Raw genomic sequence first — 19108 nt, 5'->3', positions numbered from 1 at the left:
TCTCTCACCACCGGTATCGTTCCCTCCTTATTGAAGACTGCTCTAGTCACTCCTATACTGAAAAAACCTTCTTTAGATCCTAACAACTTTAACAACCTCCGTCCGATTTCCAATCTACCCTTCATTTCTAAGATACTCGAAAAAGTGGTTGCAGCTCAACTTCATTTACATCTGGTTAATAATAACATCTACGAGAGATTTCAATCTGGTTTTCGCTCATGTCACAGTACCGAAACTGCTCTACTTAAAGTCACTAATGATCTTCTAATCGGAGCTGACTCTGGTCTTCTCACCATTCTTGTCCTTTTAGATCTGAGCTCAGCCTTTGACACCATTTCCCACTCTGTCCTTCTAAGCAGACTTTCCTCTCTCAGCATCTCTGACACACCCCTCGTCTGGTTTCAATCATATCTCCTCGACCGCTCCCAGTTTATTCAACTAAGATCATTCCGCTCTCATCTATTCCCCGTCACCTCTGGTGTACCCCAAGGCTCAGTTTTAGGCCCTCTTCTCTTTGTAATATACATCCTCCCTCTAGGTACCATCTTCCGCAAATTTGATCTTCAGTTTCACTGTTTTGCTGATGACACCCAGTTATATCTCTCTTGCAAACCTGATTCCTCCCTCCCACCTTCTTCCCTTACAGAATGTCTATCCGAGTTAAAATCCTGGTTTACCTCTAATTTTCTAAAGCTCAATGAGGATAAAACTGAGATCCTCCTTATTGGCACCAAATCCAACCTTTTGAAGGCAAACCATTTCTCATTCACCATCGATAACTCCACAGTTTTCCCTTCTCCTCAGGTTAAGTGTCATGGTGAATTGGATTAAAGGACTCAGGTGCGAGACTCCTTGCAGAATGACAGTGGATTTATTTACAGTGAAAAGGTGAGTTAACAGTTCGAGTCTATAATCCAAAAAGGGCAGTGCAGTGATACGGCGACCTCTCCTCACGGTGACATTGCAGTAATAATCCACAACAACTCCTGGTGCCGGCTCCTCCTCCAATCCCTGAACCCTGGAGGCAGATGAGAAAAAACACACGCTCAATAACGAAAATGTCCTCTCCTTCACAAACCGGGTATGCCAATCATGACTACGCTACCCGGTTTAGTTCAACGTTCCAGCGTTGGTTGTGACTCAACCGCCCCGTTAAATAGGTCTGCGCTGGCAAGGTAATTCCGCACAGGTGCGATGATTCTAGCTCAGGACACTCCCCTCCGGTCAACTGCCGTTCCGTGCCACAGCTTCCGGAAGTACATGTTCCAGCAGAAAAACACATGCACAGGATGGAGAGGAGAACACGACACAGTACACACAAACACCACAACAAATTGGCAAGACGATCGGTGAGGACCGTCTAGCCATGACATTAAGAGCCTTGGTGTCATCCTAGACAGTTCACTTTCCTATAAATCGCACATCAATAATCTCACCCGTTCTGCCTACTTCCATCTACGTAACATTAACAGATTGCTTCCTTCTCTTTCCACCCAGTCTACGTCCATTCTTGTACATAGTCTTGTTACCTCCCGTATTGACTACTGCAATTCTCTTCTGCATGGTCTCCCCCAAAAATCCCTCCATAAGCTTCAACTGGTTCAGAACTCTGCTGCTCGCATTATCACCAGAACCCCCTCCTACCAGCACATCACCCCTGTTCTTCAGGAACTTCACTGGCTCCCTGTGAAATTCCGGATAATTTTCAAACTTCTTCTGCTCACCTTCAAGGCCATTCATAACCTCGCTCCTTCTTACCTTTCTGACCTGTTAACCACCACTTGTTCTGCCCGTTCACTTCGTTCTTCTTCTTCTATCCAGCTTACTGTACCTTCCTTCCGCCTCACCACCATGGGAAGCAGAGCTTTCAGCTGCTCTGCTCCCAGGCTGTGGAACTCTCTGCACCCTGAAATAAGAAATATTGGTTCTCTCCCCCAGTTTAAATCCCAACTCAAAACTCATCTGTTCAAATCTGCATATTCACTGTGAATCCACTGTTTGTTCATTTTATCTTGTGCTTTTATTTTATTGTTCTTATTCTGCCATTGTTTTACTAGGTGTTTTATCCTATTGTAAAGTGTCCTTGGGTGACTTGAAAGGCGCTCATAAATAAAATTTATTATTATTATTATTATTATTATCAACTCTTTGATGGACTAGACAGAATGAGACCAGTGGAAACACTGGGTGGAAGGTAAAAGAAATAATCTAGGAAACAGTTGGAATTTGAAAAAACATACATAAAATGATTTTCTTTTATAAAGATGTAAAGATATTGAAATAGGAAAATATATTCATTTAGTGTGTCCATTATCTAACTGTCAGTGTGTGCAAGCAAAAGCAATTTTATTTATTTCTTTTTAGATGTTATAGCGAAGGAGTGTGTGGATGGCATTATTGAGTGGGAGGAAGCATCCTCTGAGTTTGGATTGAATGTCCCCAAACATAGTATTCAAAGTGGTTTCAGTCAAGCCAGTGGCAAGATGAATTATTCTGTCCTCCAAACTGATTTTGGTGTTTTAAAAGAGAATTTGTAGATTTTGAAAACAGCTATCACATATCCAATGAATGCTTGACTAAATAAATAAATAACAAAGCACACCTGAAAAACCTCCAATTAAGTTTTCATTTAATTTCCATTAAAACTTTGTTGATCCCGAAGGAAATTGGTTAAGGCTGCCGGCATTTCAGCGCCATTTTACCCTTCTGACCACACATGCATTACACAAACATCACACGAGGAAGACAGGTTGGAGAAGTAGAACAATAGAAATACAAAATATGAGGAACGAAGAAGAGAAAAAAGAACTTTGATCAGTTTGAGAACAGAAAAAAACACCCTAGCACATATAGAATAGAATAGAATAGAATTCAACTTTATTGTCATTGCACATGCACAGGTACAGGGCAACGAAATGCAGTTTGCATCCATCCAGAAGTGCTTTAGTGATATAGATATATTACAATATGTATTAGCAATAATATAGATATGTGAGTATATTACAGAAATGGGTCTATTATGGTATGTTATAATGTACACGGTATGAAGTATGTTGTGAATATTCTATAACTATAAGTATGTACAGGCTGTAGTGAGTACAAGCTATGTACAGGATATGAACAGGATACAAATATGAAAAACTATACAGAATATGAAATGAAATAAATAACTTTACAGAATCTGGGATATACAGCTATACAGAAATGGGAACTATGCAAGTTGTAAACAGTTGTAGGATTAAAGATTATCGAATGTACAGAATGATTATTTACACAGAGCTATACATTAGTGCAGTTAAGATAAGTGAGGGTGTAGATAGTTTCTACAGAGGCTATATAAAGTGCTAGTGGTTGTGAGTGGTGGTTCAGTCCATGTTATTATTGTGTTTGAGGGTACAGTTGTCCATTGTGGGTGTGTGTATGTTCAGTCCATGAGTTTAACGTGGGTCAGATGTCAGGAGGCAGAGTTCAGGAGTCTGACAGCTGTGGGGAAGAAGCTGTTCCGGTACCTGGTGGTCTTAGTCCGGAGGCTCCTGTGGCGCCTCCCAGAGGGCAGGAGGGTGAAGAGTCCATGTGATGGGTGACTGGGGTCTTTGATGATTTTCCCAGCCCTTTTCAGACACCGCTTCCTGTAGATGTCTTTTATGGCAGGAAGTGGTGCTCCGGCGATGCGCTGGGCAGTTTTCACGACCCTCTGCAACGCCTTCCGGTCCGAGGCAGAGCAGTTCCCGTACCAGACTGTTATACAGTTGGTCAGGATGCTCTCGATGGTGCAGCGATAGAAGTTCACCAGGATGTCTGAGGACAGGTGGTTCTTCCTCAGAGTCCTCAAGAAGAAGAGGCGCTGGTGAGCCTTCTTGACCAGCTTGGAGCAGTTGGTCGTCCAGGTGAGATCCTCGGAGATGTGGACTCCCAGGAACTTGAAGCTGCTCACACGCTCCACAGCCGTCCCCTTAATGTGGATGGGTGGATGTGGGTCAGCATTCCTCCTGTAGTCCACGATGAGCTCCTTGGTCTTCTCGGTGTTAAGCAGCAGGTTGTTTCTGTCGCACCACTCAGCCAGACGATCCACCTCCTCCCTGTAGGCGGCCTCATCGTTGTCACTGATGAGGCCAATCACCGTGGTGTCATCTGCAAACTTAATGATGGTGTTGGAACCATCAGCAGGTATATATAGCACATGAATCATCACATCTCACAACATAAAAGACAAGTACATCAGAAGTGTTTGTAGGGGTGACTGTATATCCGTGTGTGTGTGTGTGTGTGTGTGTGTGTGTGTGTGTGTGTGTGTGTGTGTGTGTGTGTGTGTATCCTGTATCCAACTAATGAGACGGTCTCCTTTCACCTAGTTAAGTGAAAGTCAACAATCCCCAAGTTGATGCAGATGACCTTGAGGAAGTAGAAGGATAGGGCAGAGAGTCAACACAGTCTTGTAATCTGGGGAGTATTTGTTCCAGCTCCGGATTTCGAGCTTCCAGTTCATGAGTGAAGGCCAAATGATAGATTGTGATTGTTTGGGTTTGGTGTAGGGCGAAGAGCTGCTTTCCAGTTCCGTAGTTGCTCTAATGTCTGTCACTGGTCCCAATTCTAGATCTGCTGTTGCAGAGCCGTGAGCTTCTCTGTGATTTAATCCATATCACGTTCACTAAACACAGTCTGAGTGCTCATGGCTCTACCCATCGTCAGTCATGCTGACCAGCCTTGTGGGATCTTGAACAGCTGTGACCGCTTTTCATTATTTGTTGATAAGCCAGGGCTGTGCCAGTTCCAATCAGCAGGAATCCAGTTATCATGGTTCTGAATAGGTAGGTAGGTGTCTTCAACATCCTCTATTGAGAGTGCTGCCAGAGACATGATACGCCACTCATACCTGGCAGCAAATGTTCCCACAGGCCCACGCCCAGATTTCTCGTCAGGGGTGTCAGTGACATTTAGGCATTTATTTTTTTAGAGAACAAGACGGAGAGAGTCTCTGAGAGTTAGAGGAGACTAGACAAAGACAAGGGAAGTCAAGCAGGAAGATAAGGGAGGGAGAGGAGACAAGAGAAAACGTGACCGCCTCCGCCGAAAGCCAAGAGCCCAAAATCATAAATCATGTACAAAGGCATAAATATCAGATTTTTCTTTCTCAAAATTCTGAAATTTAAGGATTTTGTTGACTTCAGCACTGCAGGAACAATGTACAAAGCAGCAAATATTGAGAACAACTCTAATAACTCTTTTCTCAATTGATTTGGCCTTGAATACCTCCCCTGCCTTCCATATAGATAGCTCCGGTGAAACCTGCAATAGATTCTTGGAGTTCTTTATTAATAAGAATTAAGAAATGCTTCGATCTGCATATACCCTGTCTCTGTATGATGTCTCATTAACATATACCTGCTCAACTGCTTTTGACCAGTTTGAGCCTGTATGTCTTAACCAAGTGGAAGATCTTTGTAATAGCATAAAGACATCATCCTGCCCCACAGATGAAGTCCCAACACATTTTCTAAAAAAAGATTATTAAGGTAGTCGGCCCTGACATTTTAACTATTTTTAATAGTAGTCTTAGCTCTGGAATAGGACCAACTGGATTCAAGCACGCTGTAGTGCAGCCAGTACTTAAAAAAACAAACCTCGACTCCTCTGTTCTTGCTAATTTCAGACCTATTTCCAAGCTTCCGTTTCTGTCAAAAATTCTAGAAAGGATTGTATTTGAGCAGCTACAATCCTTTCTAAATAGTCATAATATTTTCGAGAAGTTCCAGCCGGGCTTCAAAACCCACCACAGTACAGAAACTGCCCTCCTAAAAGTACTTAATGATATTTTATTAATCACCGACTCAGGAGACTCAGCTGTGCTCCTGCTTCTAGACTTAATTGCAGCCTTTGATACTGTTGACCACAGCATTCTGATCTCACGTTTGGAGCAATGTGGTATCAAAGGCATCCCTTTGGAATGGTTTAGGTTTTACCTGTCTGACAGAACTTTTTCCATGAGTCTTGATGATTTTATTTCTTCCCCAGCTCCTTTTCCTTGTGGAACCCGCAGGGTTCTGTATTAGGCCCAATTCTCTTTTCAGTCTATATGTTACCCCTAGGCCTAATGTTTAGGAAGCATAACATCTGCTTTCACGCTTATGCCGACAACACCCAGATTTATCTTCGGTTTAATAGAAACACTTCCACTCCCGTGGAATCCCTATTCAAATGTCTTTACGAAGTTAAAACCTGGATGGCCTCAAATTTTCTTACCTTCAATGAGGATAAAATAATTATTTTTGGACCAAGCTGTAATTTCAATGCCCCAGATTTGGGCTTGTAAAAATCTGGGAGGTTTCTTGGATAGCAAACTTACATTTGAAAAACAAATTAATTCAGTTGTTTAGTGGTCCTTTTTTAAATTACGGCTCCTATCCAAGGTGAGATAATTTTTATCCTTTAAAAACTTGGAACGAGCAATCCGTCCGTCCGTCTTATCTCAACTGGATTACTGTAATTCACTATACGTTGGTGTCAGTCAGTCCAGCTTGGCACGGCTCCAACTTGTACAAAATGTTGCAGCCCGCCTTTTGACTCATGTGAAGAGACACCAACACATTACTGCCGTGCTTGCTTCCCTTCATTGGCTTCCAGTGCGTTTTAGAATTAAATTTAAAATCTTACTTTTGACTTATAAAGTGCTAAACGGCCAGACTATTTGTCTGACTTTTTGCTGCTTTATACACCCTCCAGAGCCCTTCGATCAAGTGGTCATTTACATCTTAACTTACACAAGTCTAGGATGGTTTGTAAAGGGCGTTTGTGGTTGTTTTTCTTTTCTCTTGTTATTTCAGTTATATTTGTATGTTCGAAATAAAATTATTCTATCTATCTATCTATCTATCTATCTATCTATCTATCTATCTATCTATCTATCTATCTATCTATCTATCTATCTATCTATCGACTTCCTGGTTAGCAGTTTTCTGTTGATAGTAAACAGACATTTGGGCTTGTTCCTTGGAGTATATATTTTCACTCACTGAACAGGACTATGGACACGGTACCAAACAGACCCAGTCCTTTTGTCATGGTCCTGTGTCTGGTGACCAAGTGTTCATGTGCTTTGTTTGATTTTGGTTAATATTTCTTTGTTTTATATCAGTTTTTTTGTGTTTGTGTGCTTATGTTAGTTTTTAATCTCTAGGTTTTGGACTGTGTTAACTGGTTAAAAGGATAGTTAGATTCTTTGAGTGGTTTATGGTTTTATTGTATTTTCATGTATTCATGTTAAATTGTTTAGTTTCTTGCTATTAGAGATTATGTTTTACCTCCATCAGTGTGTGTCGTTAGGTCTAATTTGTCCCAGCTGTGTTACCACCTGTTCCCCATCCTCTCGTTGTCCTGCCTGTGTTTTTAAGTCCTGAAGTGTCATACCCTCACTGTGCTGTTTTTTTTCTTTCTTCTCTGTGCTTCTAGTAAGGTAGTGTTTCTGTTTTTGAGTTTCTAGTTCAGTTGTATTTCATGTTCATACGTTCTCCAGCAATGAAGCTGCCGCCTTTAGTTTGTCATTCTGTCTCAGAGTCCTGCTTTTGGGTCCTACATCCTGCCTGCCACAGCACACATCATGACACTTATAATGTAGATGACATTTTTGTACGTGACAGGTTAAGTATGCATGTCTGTGATGGCTGCATGCTACGTTAGGGATGTTACTCTTTTGTACACCCTGGTTCTGTCATCAGTACCTCCCACAAGTATTGGCAGTAACCTAAGCACCATAACAACAAAAGCAGTTGTGAATGTGCAAAGATGCTGGTGAATGATATTATTAGCAATATAGACCGCAGTTGCATAGGTTATCATAGCTATAATGGCATTTTTGTAGATTACCAGTATGCCTATAAATTTAGTAATGATTAAGATCACCTCTGTCCAGATTAGCCTACATTATTTAGACAAAGATGTTCCACAATTCTATCTAATCATGAGCAGGTGGAGGTGGAGTGATTAACAGTTTCAGAGCTTGGTACCACAGCTGAAAAGCACTGTCCCCACTTTTCATAGTTGTTATTAAATACATGATGAATTTGACCAATAGTTTATTACTGCTCCTTTGTACTCCGTAAATATTGAGGGTACAAAGTAGAAGCAAAATAATTATGTTATCTGTGAAGTAAAGCTCACATATTTGTTTCCTCATAAACAATATGACCATAGTAGGTTTATGCCTGTCACGAGTACTGGGAGACAGGCATGTGACAGGCATTACCTTCTGTCTTCCTATTGTCATTTTCATTTAAATCACTGACCTGAAAATGGTTGCAGATCAGGTCCCCATGTTTGAAGCAACCATTTAAGAGACAGCAAGATCTTGCTTTTGATGTACACATTTGGGATAATTTTGGTTGTACTGCAGTCTCCAACCACTATTTTTCCTTGCTTGACTTTAACATAAGACATCCAGGTCTTCATCATCTGCTTGTACACAGGGTCTAACAATTTGTTCAATGAGTACACGATATGGCAGCCTCGCTTCTGTCAGTCTGCCCCAGGGCAGCTGTGGCTACAACTGTAGCTTGCCTCCACCAGTGTGTGAATGTGAGAGTGAATGAATAGTGGCATTGTAAAAGCGCTTTGGGTGCCTTGAAAAGCGCTATATAAATCCAATCCATTATTATTATTATTACAGATAAATTCAGATAAGAAAGTCCCAATGAATCACAGATTTCTCTGTGAAACATTCATCCACAGAGTTTATGTGTGAACTAGTCGTGAATGAAGTCCATTGTCTTTTGTCTTTTCAGTTTATTATCAGTTATTTCAGTTTATTTATGTATTGGTCAGAATTTTTTTTTCTTTAAGTAGCTGTGCCTACGATAGTGTCTCCTCCAGGAAAAATGTCATCATTGCTGACCGATTCATAAGTGAGACTGAAGTCCTGTATTGGAGACATGCTAGATTGTTGGTCAAATGGACTGCTTTCTTTGATGCCAGCCAGCTGAATTTACAAATGATTGTCTGCCTTTGCCTAAAGCATGAGGTTTAAAAAAGAAAGAAGAAAACATATCCAACTGCCTAACCCATGTAAAACAGTTGCAACATTTTTACAACATTGCTTTAAGCAAATCACCTCAGCTATTGCACAGCAGGAAGGACTTGCGCAATTTTGGTTTGGTATTCAGAGTAAATCTGTCTTCAAAATTGTTTGACGGCCAAGGGTATTAGACTAGAACAAGATTTCACACTGTTAAAGAGAGTTGCCTGATAAGATTGAAAAAATCAGATGAATGAGATTACTTACTATCAGTTTGACTATTGTGGACATGCTCTACCATATAAAAAAAATTAACTAATTACTACTATTCACAAACATTCAAAAAATAAACTTCACATAACTTTATTCAGCTCTACAACTCAGAGAAAAAACTGGCAGTTTGCAAAAAAATAATATTGTAACATTTTATAATAATAAATATTTATAACAGAGGTAGGAAAAATATTAAACGCTTTGACTGTTGTTGTGATTTGACGCTACATAGGTAAAATTGCATTGAACTGAGATAAACTCAACACACTAAAGTATAGAGGAAATAAATATGTCTCATATATATATATATATATATATATATATATATATATATATATATATATATATATATATATATATAAAATACATATATCTAAAAAGCCTGATGCAGTGTTGGCAATTTTGTTATAATATTCCTCTAAATAGTAGAGGTGGGAATCACCATACATCCCACGATACGATATTATTGCAATTTTTTTAAAATATTTTGCGATATTCAGATTCTGTACATAAAGGTAAACTTTATCAATATTCATTTATCTAATATCAAAGTCTCGCACTCAGTCCTTCTCTCATTTCAGTCAGTTTTATTGTTGACAAACTGAACGGTTTGTATTACAGTCTAGTCCAACTTAACTGAATGCAACCATCTGGTACAATTATAACTATTCTAAACTATGTAATTTATGAAAACTATGCAGCCCATTCAGCAACTGAAGAATTTGAAAGTAAATTAAAACAAAATATAATTTTACATTAAATAAAAAAAGTTTTAAACTTAATTAAAATAAAACATGTCTTACATTAAAATCAGTAAACTGTCATGTTTATTGCTGTCAAAAAAAAAAAGTTAAACACATTTGGACAGTGAAGGAATGTCAGGATTCTTGCTCAGAAAAAGGATCAACATGCTCTGAAGTCAGTCCAGTCCACAAAAACTTTTTTTGTAACAAAATATCGATTTCTGCTGTCCCTGTATCGATACATTATTAGCAAACAAAATATCACGATACTACACAGTATCGATTTTTTCCCCCACCCCTACTAAATAGAGCAGTGAGGTAGATATTAATACTGAAAAGGGCACTTTGAACAATGCAAAATACAGTGCACCATGATAATTAAGGCATAAGTAGCTGTACAAAGTTAATGAGCGACCTGACCTGCTCATTAAATCACATGCAGTGCAAAAGTCTTATTTATGCCCAGTATATAAAGTCCAGTATATAGGTGACTAAATGATAAATACTGCATACATTAACAATTTCATTTTAATAAAAAATTGTTCAAGACATAATAGGGGTGGTCTAATGTCAAATCTGTACCTACACAGGTTTAGTTTATAACTAAATAACTCACTAATTGACCATTTAGCATTTAGTCAGTTATTTTGCATCAGATTTGTCTGGGAAAAGGAGTGAGTATGATGGAGGAGCTCCATCTGACTGAGACAGGAAGTCTACATTCATCACTGGTGCAGAAGGCAGCATGTTGTACGCAGGAGGTACTGGAGATTGAATAGAAGGAGATGGCTGGCTCTCAAGGGCAGATGGGGGTTGGTGAAATTGTTGGGGTGGTGTTGGGGGTGGTGACGGGTGCAGGACAGAAGATAATGAAGATGAAAATGGAGTTCCATATGGCGAAGGCACCTGTGGCACTGGGTTATTGTAGCTTCCAAACATGTGTGTTGGCTGAGAAGTTTGCACACCCGCTGGTCCACCATATACAGCAGGGTTATTTGGGTATATAGGTGGTGGTGGTGCTGAATAGCTTTGGACTCCTGGATATCCATAACTGCCTGAATGTGGAGACATAGATTGAAGGCCCATGGGCATTGTGGGGGGAGGGAAGTCACTGTTGCTTGGACCCCCAATAGCACCTGTTGGATAGGGACCTACATTTATATTACTCAGACAGCCAGGAGCCAAGCCAGGAGGTAAAATGACCACTGGGCACAGAATCTCTGGATCAAAAGCAAAGCTGATGTCCAGATATACCTAGGAGAAAGAAAAATATATGTAAATCTGTCTCATTAGTACATGATGCTTTTATTTTTACACTGGAAAAGCAACAAGAGAACATCTGAACGCCACTTCCTCAATGATATTCATTGCTGTTCACACAGTTAATTACAAATGGCTCTGTCATGCATAAATCATAATATCGGTTCCCACAAAAATTCAAGTTTTGCTTTAGGATACAGTACTACATACCTTTAAACAGTATTCCACTGAGATAATATCACAGTTCTGGATTGTCAGCATGTAATCACTAGGAATCTTTATTTCACATCTGAGCTCCTTCCGTGTTTTTGGTTTAATACAGTTGTCAGCAACTTTATGACAAACTGTATTCTCATGTTTGGTTCTGCCATTGGCATGGTACACGACTTTCTGTATTAAGCTAAATTTCGGTGTCATGTCACTGGATGAAGAATTGTCAACTTTAGCAAGAACCACTATTGTTTCACCTGTAAAAAAAAAAAAAGAAGAAGATTTTAAATACAATTGTCTTTACATTTTTCAGTTGACTAAAGTGCCATTGTCTAATATACACCAGAAAGTCACAACACCTATTACTTAAAGTCAAACTATTGGAAATGAATTTCTGAAAGTGCAAGGTAGGCAACATCCCTAGATTTCTTATTTCTTAAGAGTACAGGCTTAACTTGCAGTTGTATTAACACTGTGGCAAATAGGTTTCCCTGGATGCCAAATGATCAAGTTGGCCTTTGGGGCACTGGAATGGACAAAATACATTAAATAAAGCAGATAACATATTAATATCTCTTTACTTACAAGATGCCAATAAATTGGATAGTTTCTACATTATGGGAATGAAAAGTTTGTCAACTATGATCTCAATAGTCTTTTTGCATCCTCCATTATTAGCTAATTTATTGAACTCTGCCTATGTTCAACCACACAAAAATATTTTTTGGTATAATGAGAAAAGAGTATAAAACGAATTGAGACCTACAACATTTGAAAAGAAATTTTAATACCTGCTGCGTAACCGATCCTGTCCACAGTTACATCCATGTGTACGTGTCCTTTTGAGAAAAAACCCATCTTTTTGTTCGTTGAACCAACTTGCGGTGACTACAGTGGAATAAACAAGCAAAACAGTCCTAAGAGGCCTGGCAGAAAGCAGAAGACAGTTGGTGTTTTGGGGGCCTGGGTATAAACCTCTTTCTTGTGGGGCAGGGCATATTATCCTGCTGTGGGGAGACCACTGCTATCGGGATTGCCTTGCTGAAGGCATATGCTGGGTCTTTAGCATGGTTATGGTACGTTGGTGTGTATTACAAGGATAGCAGCACTGCATTATGACAAGATTATCAATTCTATTCGTTTCACCTGTCACTGCTTTAACTGATGGAGCTGGATCAACCAGGTAACACTTTAAACGGAATGCACCGGTCATTACTGTTAATAATTAGAGCTGAGTCTTTTGGATTGTTAACATTTCTGCTGGGAAACATTTCACCTCCATTACAGTGTGTTCGTGGATAGTTCTCAGAGCTGTATCGCCTACCTTGAACAAATGAAAGTAGAATTATCTGGCCAATAATGGCCATTATTTGAAACAACCATTGTTTTTCTCGTATATGAACCCCCCAAGAAGTGCTACGTGTACAAGAAGGACGGTTGGCACTGAGTGCATACCACGTAGCGGGAGAATACACAACATATCAAAGATGGCTGAATGTATTTTTAAGTACTGTACACACCATCAGAGAATGAAGGTTTGGAACACATTTGGAGACAAATTTGATCTCCTTCTCTGCTGTACTGTTCATCCTCCAGCTCCTTAACAGTTTTGCTTCTAGCTTGTAGACAATTTTTCCATGAGTCCCTCTGAAGAATGAAGGCATGCTTCTGTGTAGGGAAACAGCAGACTTTAAGTTATGCAATGTCAAGTGAAATAACATCATGTTTCCAACGCATGTACACATTCAGCAGTCAAGTTATGAAGTACACCTTACTTGTGATGGTTTGAACCCCTTTTGTTTTCAGAACTGCCTCAGTTCTTTGTGGCACAGATTCAACAACATGCTGGGATTATTCCTTGGAGATTTTGGTCCATTATGCTATAGTGAACTCATAATGTTCAAGAAACCAGGTTGAGACGATATGAGCTTTGTGACATGGTATCTCACAAAGCTGGAAACAGCAATGTGGTTATAAACGGATGGATATGGCCAGCCACAATACTCAAGTAGCCTCTAATGATTGTCAGCTCAAGCTAAGGGTTCCAAAGTGTGCCAAGAAAATATCCCTCAAGCCATTACACCAGCAGCAGCAGCATGAAATGTTGCTAAAGAAGGATGAATTCTCAGTTGATAGGTGTGGTTTCTGCTGCTGTAGCCCATCTACTTCAAAGTTCAACGTGCTGTACATTCAGATATTCTACTTATACGCTTGTTGTAATGAGTGATTTTTGAGTTACTTTTCATATCAGCTCAAAGCAGCCTTTTCATTCTCTTCTGACTTGACATGAGCAATTTTCACTTAGACAACAGCTGCTAACTGGATATTTACGCTGTAAACCCTAGAGATGTTGTGTAAGAAAAACTCAGTAGATACTGAAAAAATACTCTGGGACAAACAAAGATGCCACATTTAAATTCACTTAACTCATCTTTCTTCGCCATTCTGACACTAAGTTCAAACTTCAACACATCGTCTTAACCATATCTACATGCCTAAATGCCCTGAGTTGCTGCTATTTTATTGATCCACTTTTTGTGTTTGTTCGAATCACTGTTAAAGTGTAAATTCAAACCATTGTTTTGGTCAGCTGACTAACTGTACTTACCCTGGTGGTATTTGGAAACTGAATCTGTAGACATGAATCCCTTGGGGCAAAACCGTTTCTGAAAATGAAGGAAAATGAAGTATTGTAAAATTTTCAAATACAGGTACATAACGATTACTATTCAATACTTTTCTACTGCACTTTAGTATTACAAGTTTTGTCCTCTACATTCCTGTGACTCCTGTAATTTACTTAGACACTTTGCAGTCTGCTTTAACCACGAATAAAGAGACAAAAAAAGGAGAAATTAGATGCTTTTTGTAGCTGCTGATTGTAAATAAAGATTCTATATTGGGCTTCTAATACAGTCTATGACTCCAGTTTGACCAACTAACATGCTTAAACGCTCATGTTTCTGTATCGAAATTATATTTCAAAATGTTAAATATACACAAAATTATGTAAAATAAAAACAAGCAAAAAAAACAGATGAATGTTTAAGTGTTAAGTTGATAGTAGGTTTGTCCCCAAAGTACAAAAGAAAGGTATGCTTAAGAACAGGTGTCCTGTGTGTGTGTGTGTGTGTGTGTGTGTGTGTGTGTGTGTGTGTGTGTGTGTGTGTGTGTGTGTGTGTGTGATTTTTTTTTAAACGTGTAATATATTGATAAATAGACTGTAGTTAACAGGATTTATATAGAAAATAAGGAAAGCACAGATTTTTTACATGTGCATTATTGTACTTACTGTTTTTTCTAAAGTATAATCAACCCATTTCTTTTGAGTCACTTGAACTTTCTTCACAGAACACACATTATTATTATTACATTTATTAAATTATAAATTAGAACTTCAACACTAACAATTAAATATAAAAGTATTTAATATAACATGTTTTGTTTCCCATTCACGTGTATTCTGTTTGAGAAACGTGTCTTTGAAATGTTATATTTTTTTGCAAAGAAGAGAAAGAAAAAAAAATACATTCATCGCCAGGGGAAATTTCTCAAAATCCAGCAGTATCCAAGAACACACCAAATATACACCAAATATACTATGAATACTAATAAAGACTAATAAATGCCAATAAATACAAGTTAACTATGTTAAAAATACATCTTGGCTGTTAACCCGAGGAAGGCGGCGGGTCCTGATGGTGTGCCAGGTCGAATATTGAGGGATTGTGCAGGACAGCTGGCTGGGATCTTCACCAGGATTTTCAACAAATCCCTCGCACAGGCGACTGTCCCACTCTGCCTGAAGTCCTCCACCATAGTCCCCTTGCCTAAGAAGCCCCACATCACCGGCCTGAATGACTACAGACCGGTGGCACTCACCCCAGTGGTAATGAAATGCTTTGAGAAGCTGGTCCGCAGACACATCACAGCAGCCCTGCCCCGCAGCCTGGATCCACACCAGTTTGCCTACAGAGCAAACCGATCCACGGAAGACGCTGTAGCCACAGCACTCCATGCTGCATTAACTCACCTGGAAGAGCATGGTAGCTATGTGCGGATGCTCTTCGTGGATTACTGCTCAGCTTTTAACACCATCCTTCCACACAAACTGGTGGCCAAGCTACAAGACCTGGGGCTTCCATACAGCACCTGCATGTGGATCAATAGCTTCCTCTCGGGCCGTAGACAGAGAGTCAGAGTTGGCCATCACACATCCTCAGCCCTGAGCCTCAGCACTGGCTCACCCCAGGGCTGTGTGCTCAGTCCACTGCTCTACTCTCTCTACACACACGACTGCACTCCTCGCCACCACAGCAACATCTTTGTGAAATTTGCAGATGACACCACAGTGGTGGGGCTCATTTCCAAGGGAGACGAGTCTACGTACAGAGACGAGGTGGAGCAGCTGACGTCATGGTGTAAGGCCAATAACCTCCTCCTCAACACTTCAAAAACCAAAGAACTCATAATAGACTTCAGAAGGAAAAAGGCAGAGATCCAACCACTATTCATAAATGGGGACTGTGTAGAAAGGGTGGCAAGCTTCCGCTTCCTGGGAGTCAATATAGAGGAGAACCTTTCCTGGAGTGTGAACACCTCCGAGCTGCTGAAAAAGGCCCAACAGAGACTGTACTTCCTGAGAATTCTCAGGAGGAATAACATCACACAGAGACTGCTGGTGTCCTTCTACAGAGCCACCATTGAGAGTGTTCTAACTTACTGCATTATGCATCTGGTACACTAGCTGCACAGGGGCTCAGAGGAAAGCACTCCAAGGGATCATTAACACCGCCCAAAAGATCACTGGCTGCCCTCTCCCCACACTGGAAGTTCTACACAACGCCCACTGTTTTAAAAAGGCCCAAAACATCATAAAAGACACCTCACATCCTGGCCACTCCCTGTTCGAACTGTTGCCCTCAGGCAGACGGTACAGGGCAATCAGAGCAAGGACTAATAGACTCAAACACAGCTGTTATCCAACTGCAATAACACATCTGAATACTACAAAAAAATGTCCATCACGCCACTCTTGTGTTAATCTATGCACGGTCTGAAGCATGTGTGTGGGAATGTATGTGAATGTTTTACTGTTATATCTTATTAGTATTTTAAGTATTCTATCTATTTTATTTATTGAATTTTATTGTTTTATTTATATTTTGATATTGCTAGGGATGATGCAATGATCGGGGACCATTCTTAATTTCGTTGTTCTCATGACAATGACAATAAAGTTTCTGATTCTGATTCTTTAATGTCAATGAGACTTTTTACCTCGATAAATAGTGTTAGGTTTTGTATTGTTGATTGTCATTTATGCTTAGAAATATCTACTTATATATGCTTAGAGTTTTATAATTAGTTGTAGATTGGTAGAGGTTTGATCCTTAATAGTCTGCAAACTTTGTGTGCATTAGAGAGCACTCTGGGAGCATGGGAGAGGTCGTACCTTCTCTTATTGTTTTATGGTAGGTTTTAGTCTAAGTGCCTTTTGTTTAGATGAACTGTTGGACTTCCAGACCAGCAGGTTTAGGGAAGTCATTTATGGGGTCACACTCTGACCCCCCCCCACACACACACACACACACACACAGGCAAGGTACTCTTTGTGTGTATGTAGACGTCATATGTTAATGAACCTATGCATATTCATGTAACCTCAATAAAAGAGCAGTGTTACGGGGGAGCGGACGAGAGCAACTGGGGTCAAGCGAAGGAACGGCGTTTGTCCGGTTCTCTCCCGTGCACGAGAAACATGAAGAACTTTGCCTACTTCGTGTCTTGCTTGCTGTGTAATCAGCTTTGCTTGCGCGGGTTTCACGCGGACCTGAGCCGTGCGGTTAATCGCAGGCTTATAAATGGAAGAGATTCAAGTGTTAGAAGTTTTCAGAAAACACACCAGCCTTGAAGAGCGTGTGGAGGACGCCAGCCCACATCAGCAGCACTTAAGATATGCTCTGGTGAATGGCTTTCCCCTACCCCTTGCTGACACAAAATGTTTATTCTTTAGCTTGCCCTGTTCGACAACAGCCTGTGCTCCAGACCATAGATTTAATTGAGGTGGATAATTGTTAAAAGTAATCTGCATTAAGCTTAGGGTTGCTCAAATTCAGTACAATGACATATGAGATTAAGTAAAATAGGTAAATATTTAAACTAATGACATGCATAGAGGCACTTGACCTGTTTGGTAAAACTGTCATCCTAATATGAGCCATTGTTGAGATATAGAGCACGCCTGTGAAAACTAATATGCTGAACCCTGTATGAAACGGCTAAAACTACTTGATGGAGAAGCTGAATTGAATATGAAAGTGCAAGTCTTTGCCACTGTCTGGGGAAGTTTTCAGAAAACAATGTTAGATGTTAGGTTGTGGTCTCTTCTGAGCTGATGAGCAAGCTACACATTATCTGTCTGAGAACTCATAAAAGAGAGGGAAACGAAAACTATGATAACTATGATAACTGGAGTGTGCAGCGTTTCCGTGAGCAGTTTTTCTGCATCTTGACTCATGTGTGTAGAGTGTTCATAGCATCAGCATCATGTTTTTGTTATTAGTTTTGTTGGGTTGAAAATAATTAAATAAACTTGTGATCATATTTATGGATCACCATGGCACATATCATCAGCCATGTGATTTATTTACGCAGATGAAAAAAGTGAGTGTGAATGTGTCTGACGTCACAGTGTTTTTGTGCGCTGTGTAAAAGTAATTGCCTAATTACTTTGCCAAAAATTGATAGCTCCTTCTACATTTGCAACACTAAAGATTAATTGAATACCTTTAATTCTTTGTTGTTGTTTCGTTGTCGGGTTTTTGTTTTGTTTTTTTGCAAATACATTTACAATACATTGCAAAAACAAACATTTACAAGAAGACTGTAAAGTGTGTTACATACCGCTGGCGCTCTCTGGGATTAAAAATTCCTTTAGTTTGAAATATCTTGTGTGCGCAGAGTACGTATGAGTATGGTCACCGCTCTTCTGAGACCACCGGACGTTAGCGTCCCCTTTCGCCTTGATAAACAGGCTTTGAACTGAGGTTTCCTTGGATAAGGCCAGAGTTACAGTCCCTGTTATAGTGTCTCCCTCCGAAAAAGTCACGAATTCATTCACTGCGTCATATGCGACAGTAAAGCTTTCAACTGAAGGCATCGTAGCAAAGCGGTTCAGGCACAATAATACGAAAAAATAAAAGACTGTTACTACTTAACAAACGTTTCCACTACACGCTACTCCTTGGCCGAGACACTATGGCGTTTGTCGTAAACTGTGGTGAGCAGAAGACCACGCCCAGGAGGGTCGTTACTGCTGGAAGACCTCTACTGCCATCCGCTGTAGAACGGAGAGAGTGGTCACAGGAAGCTGGATTGTGAGGAAGATTCCCTGTTCCCTGTTTTTAAAGCGCATTAGTTTCATTCATAAATACAGGTCCGCTGACAGGGTACTCTAGCACACACGCACTTTCTCAGGAATCCTTCAACAACTGTCAGTAGCAATCAGTAGTGGTCATTAGGGTAGCCAGTAATGTTACTAATAAAACAGCAGCTTTTCATATACCACATTTAATTGAAAACAAATGATTTTCAATAAGTCTGAAAAGTTTCACAG

General features: G+C 40.0%; 1 protein-coding gene across 1 annotated transcript; it reads right to left on the bottom strand.

Moving 5' to 3' along the window:
* Positions 1 to 9351: 9351 nt before the first annotated feature.
* LOC308404579 (arrestin domain-containing protein 3-like) lies at positions 9352 to 18771 on the bottom strand. The gene is made up of 6 exons (XM_080894712.1): positions 18397 to 18771; positions 14099 to 14156; positions 13011 to 13158; positions 12282 to 12378; positions 11491 to 11747; positions 9352 to 11274 (listed from the first exon to the last, which is right to left on the bottom strand). The coding sequence occupies exons 1-6, from the start codon at positions 18650 to 18652 to the stop codon at positions 10663 to 10665; spliced, it is 1428 nt and encodes a 475-aa protein (XP_080750838.1). The 5' UTR covers positions 18653 to 18771; the 3' UTR covers positions 9352 to 10662.
* Between the last annotated feature and the right edge of the window lie 337 nt (positions 18772 to 19108).

Source organism: Rhamphochromis sp. 'chilingali' (assembly GCF_963969265.1).
Source record: "Rhamphochromis sp. 'chilingali' genome assembly, chromosome: 10".
Classification (NCBI taxonomy): Eukaryota; Metazoa; Chordata; class Actinopteri; order Cichliformes; family Cichlidae; genus Rhamphochromis; species Rhamphochromis sp. 'chilingali'.
The sequence above is the reverse complement of the archived record's forward strand: the minus strand, read 5'-3'. Positions and strand labels throughout refer to the sequence as shown.

Excerpts from the sequence above, each read along its gene's own strand:
- LOC308404579 (XM_080894712.1), bottom strand. The coding sequence starts at position 18,652 with ATGCCTTCAGTTGAAAGCTTTACTGTCGCATATGACGCAGTGAATGAA. Across the intron at positions 12,379-13,010 it reads CAAACCTTCATTCTCTGATG|TCACCGCAAGTTGGTTCAAC; the intron begins GTGTGTACAGTA and ends ATTCCACTGTAG. Across the intron at positions 11,748-12,281 it reads CAGGATCGGTTACGCAGCAG|GTGAAACAATAGTGGTTCTT; the intron begins GTATTAAAATTT and ends TTTTTTTTACAG.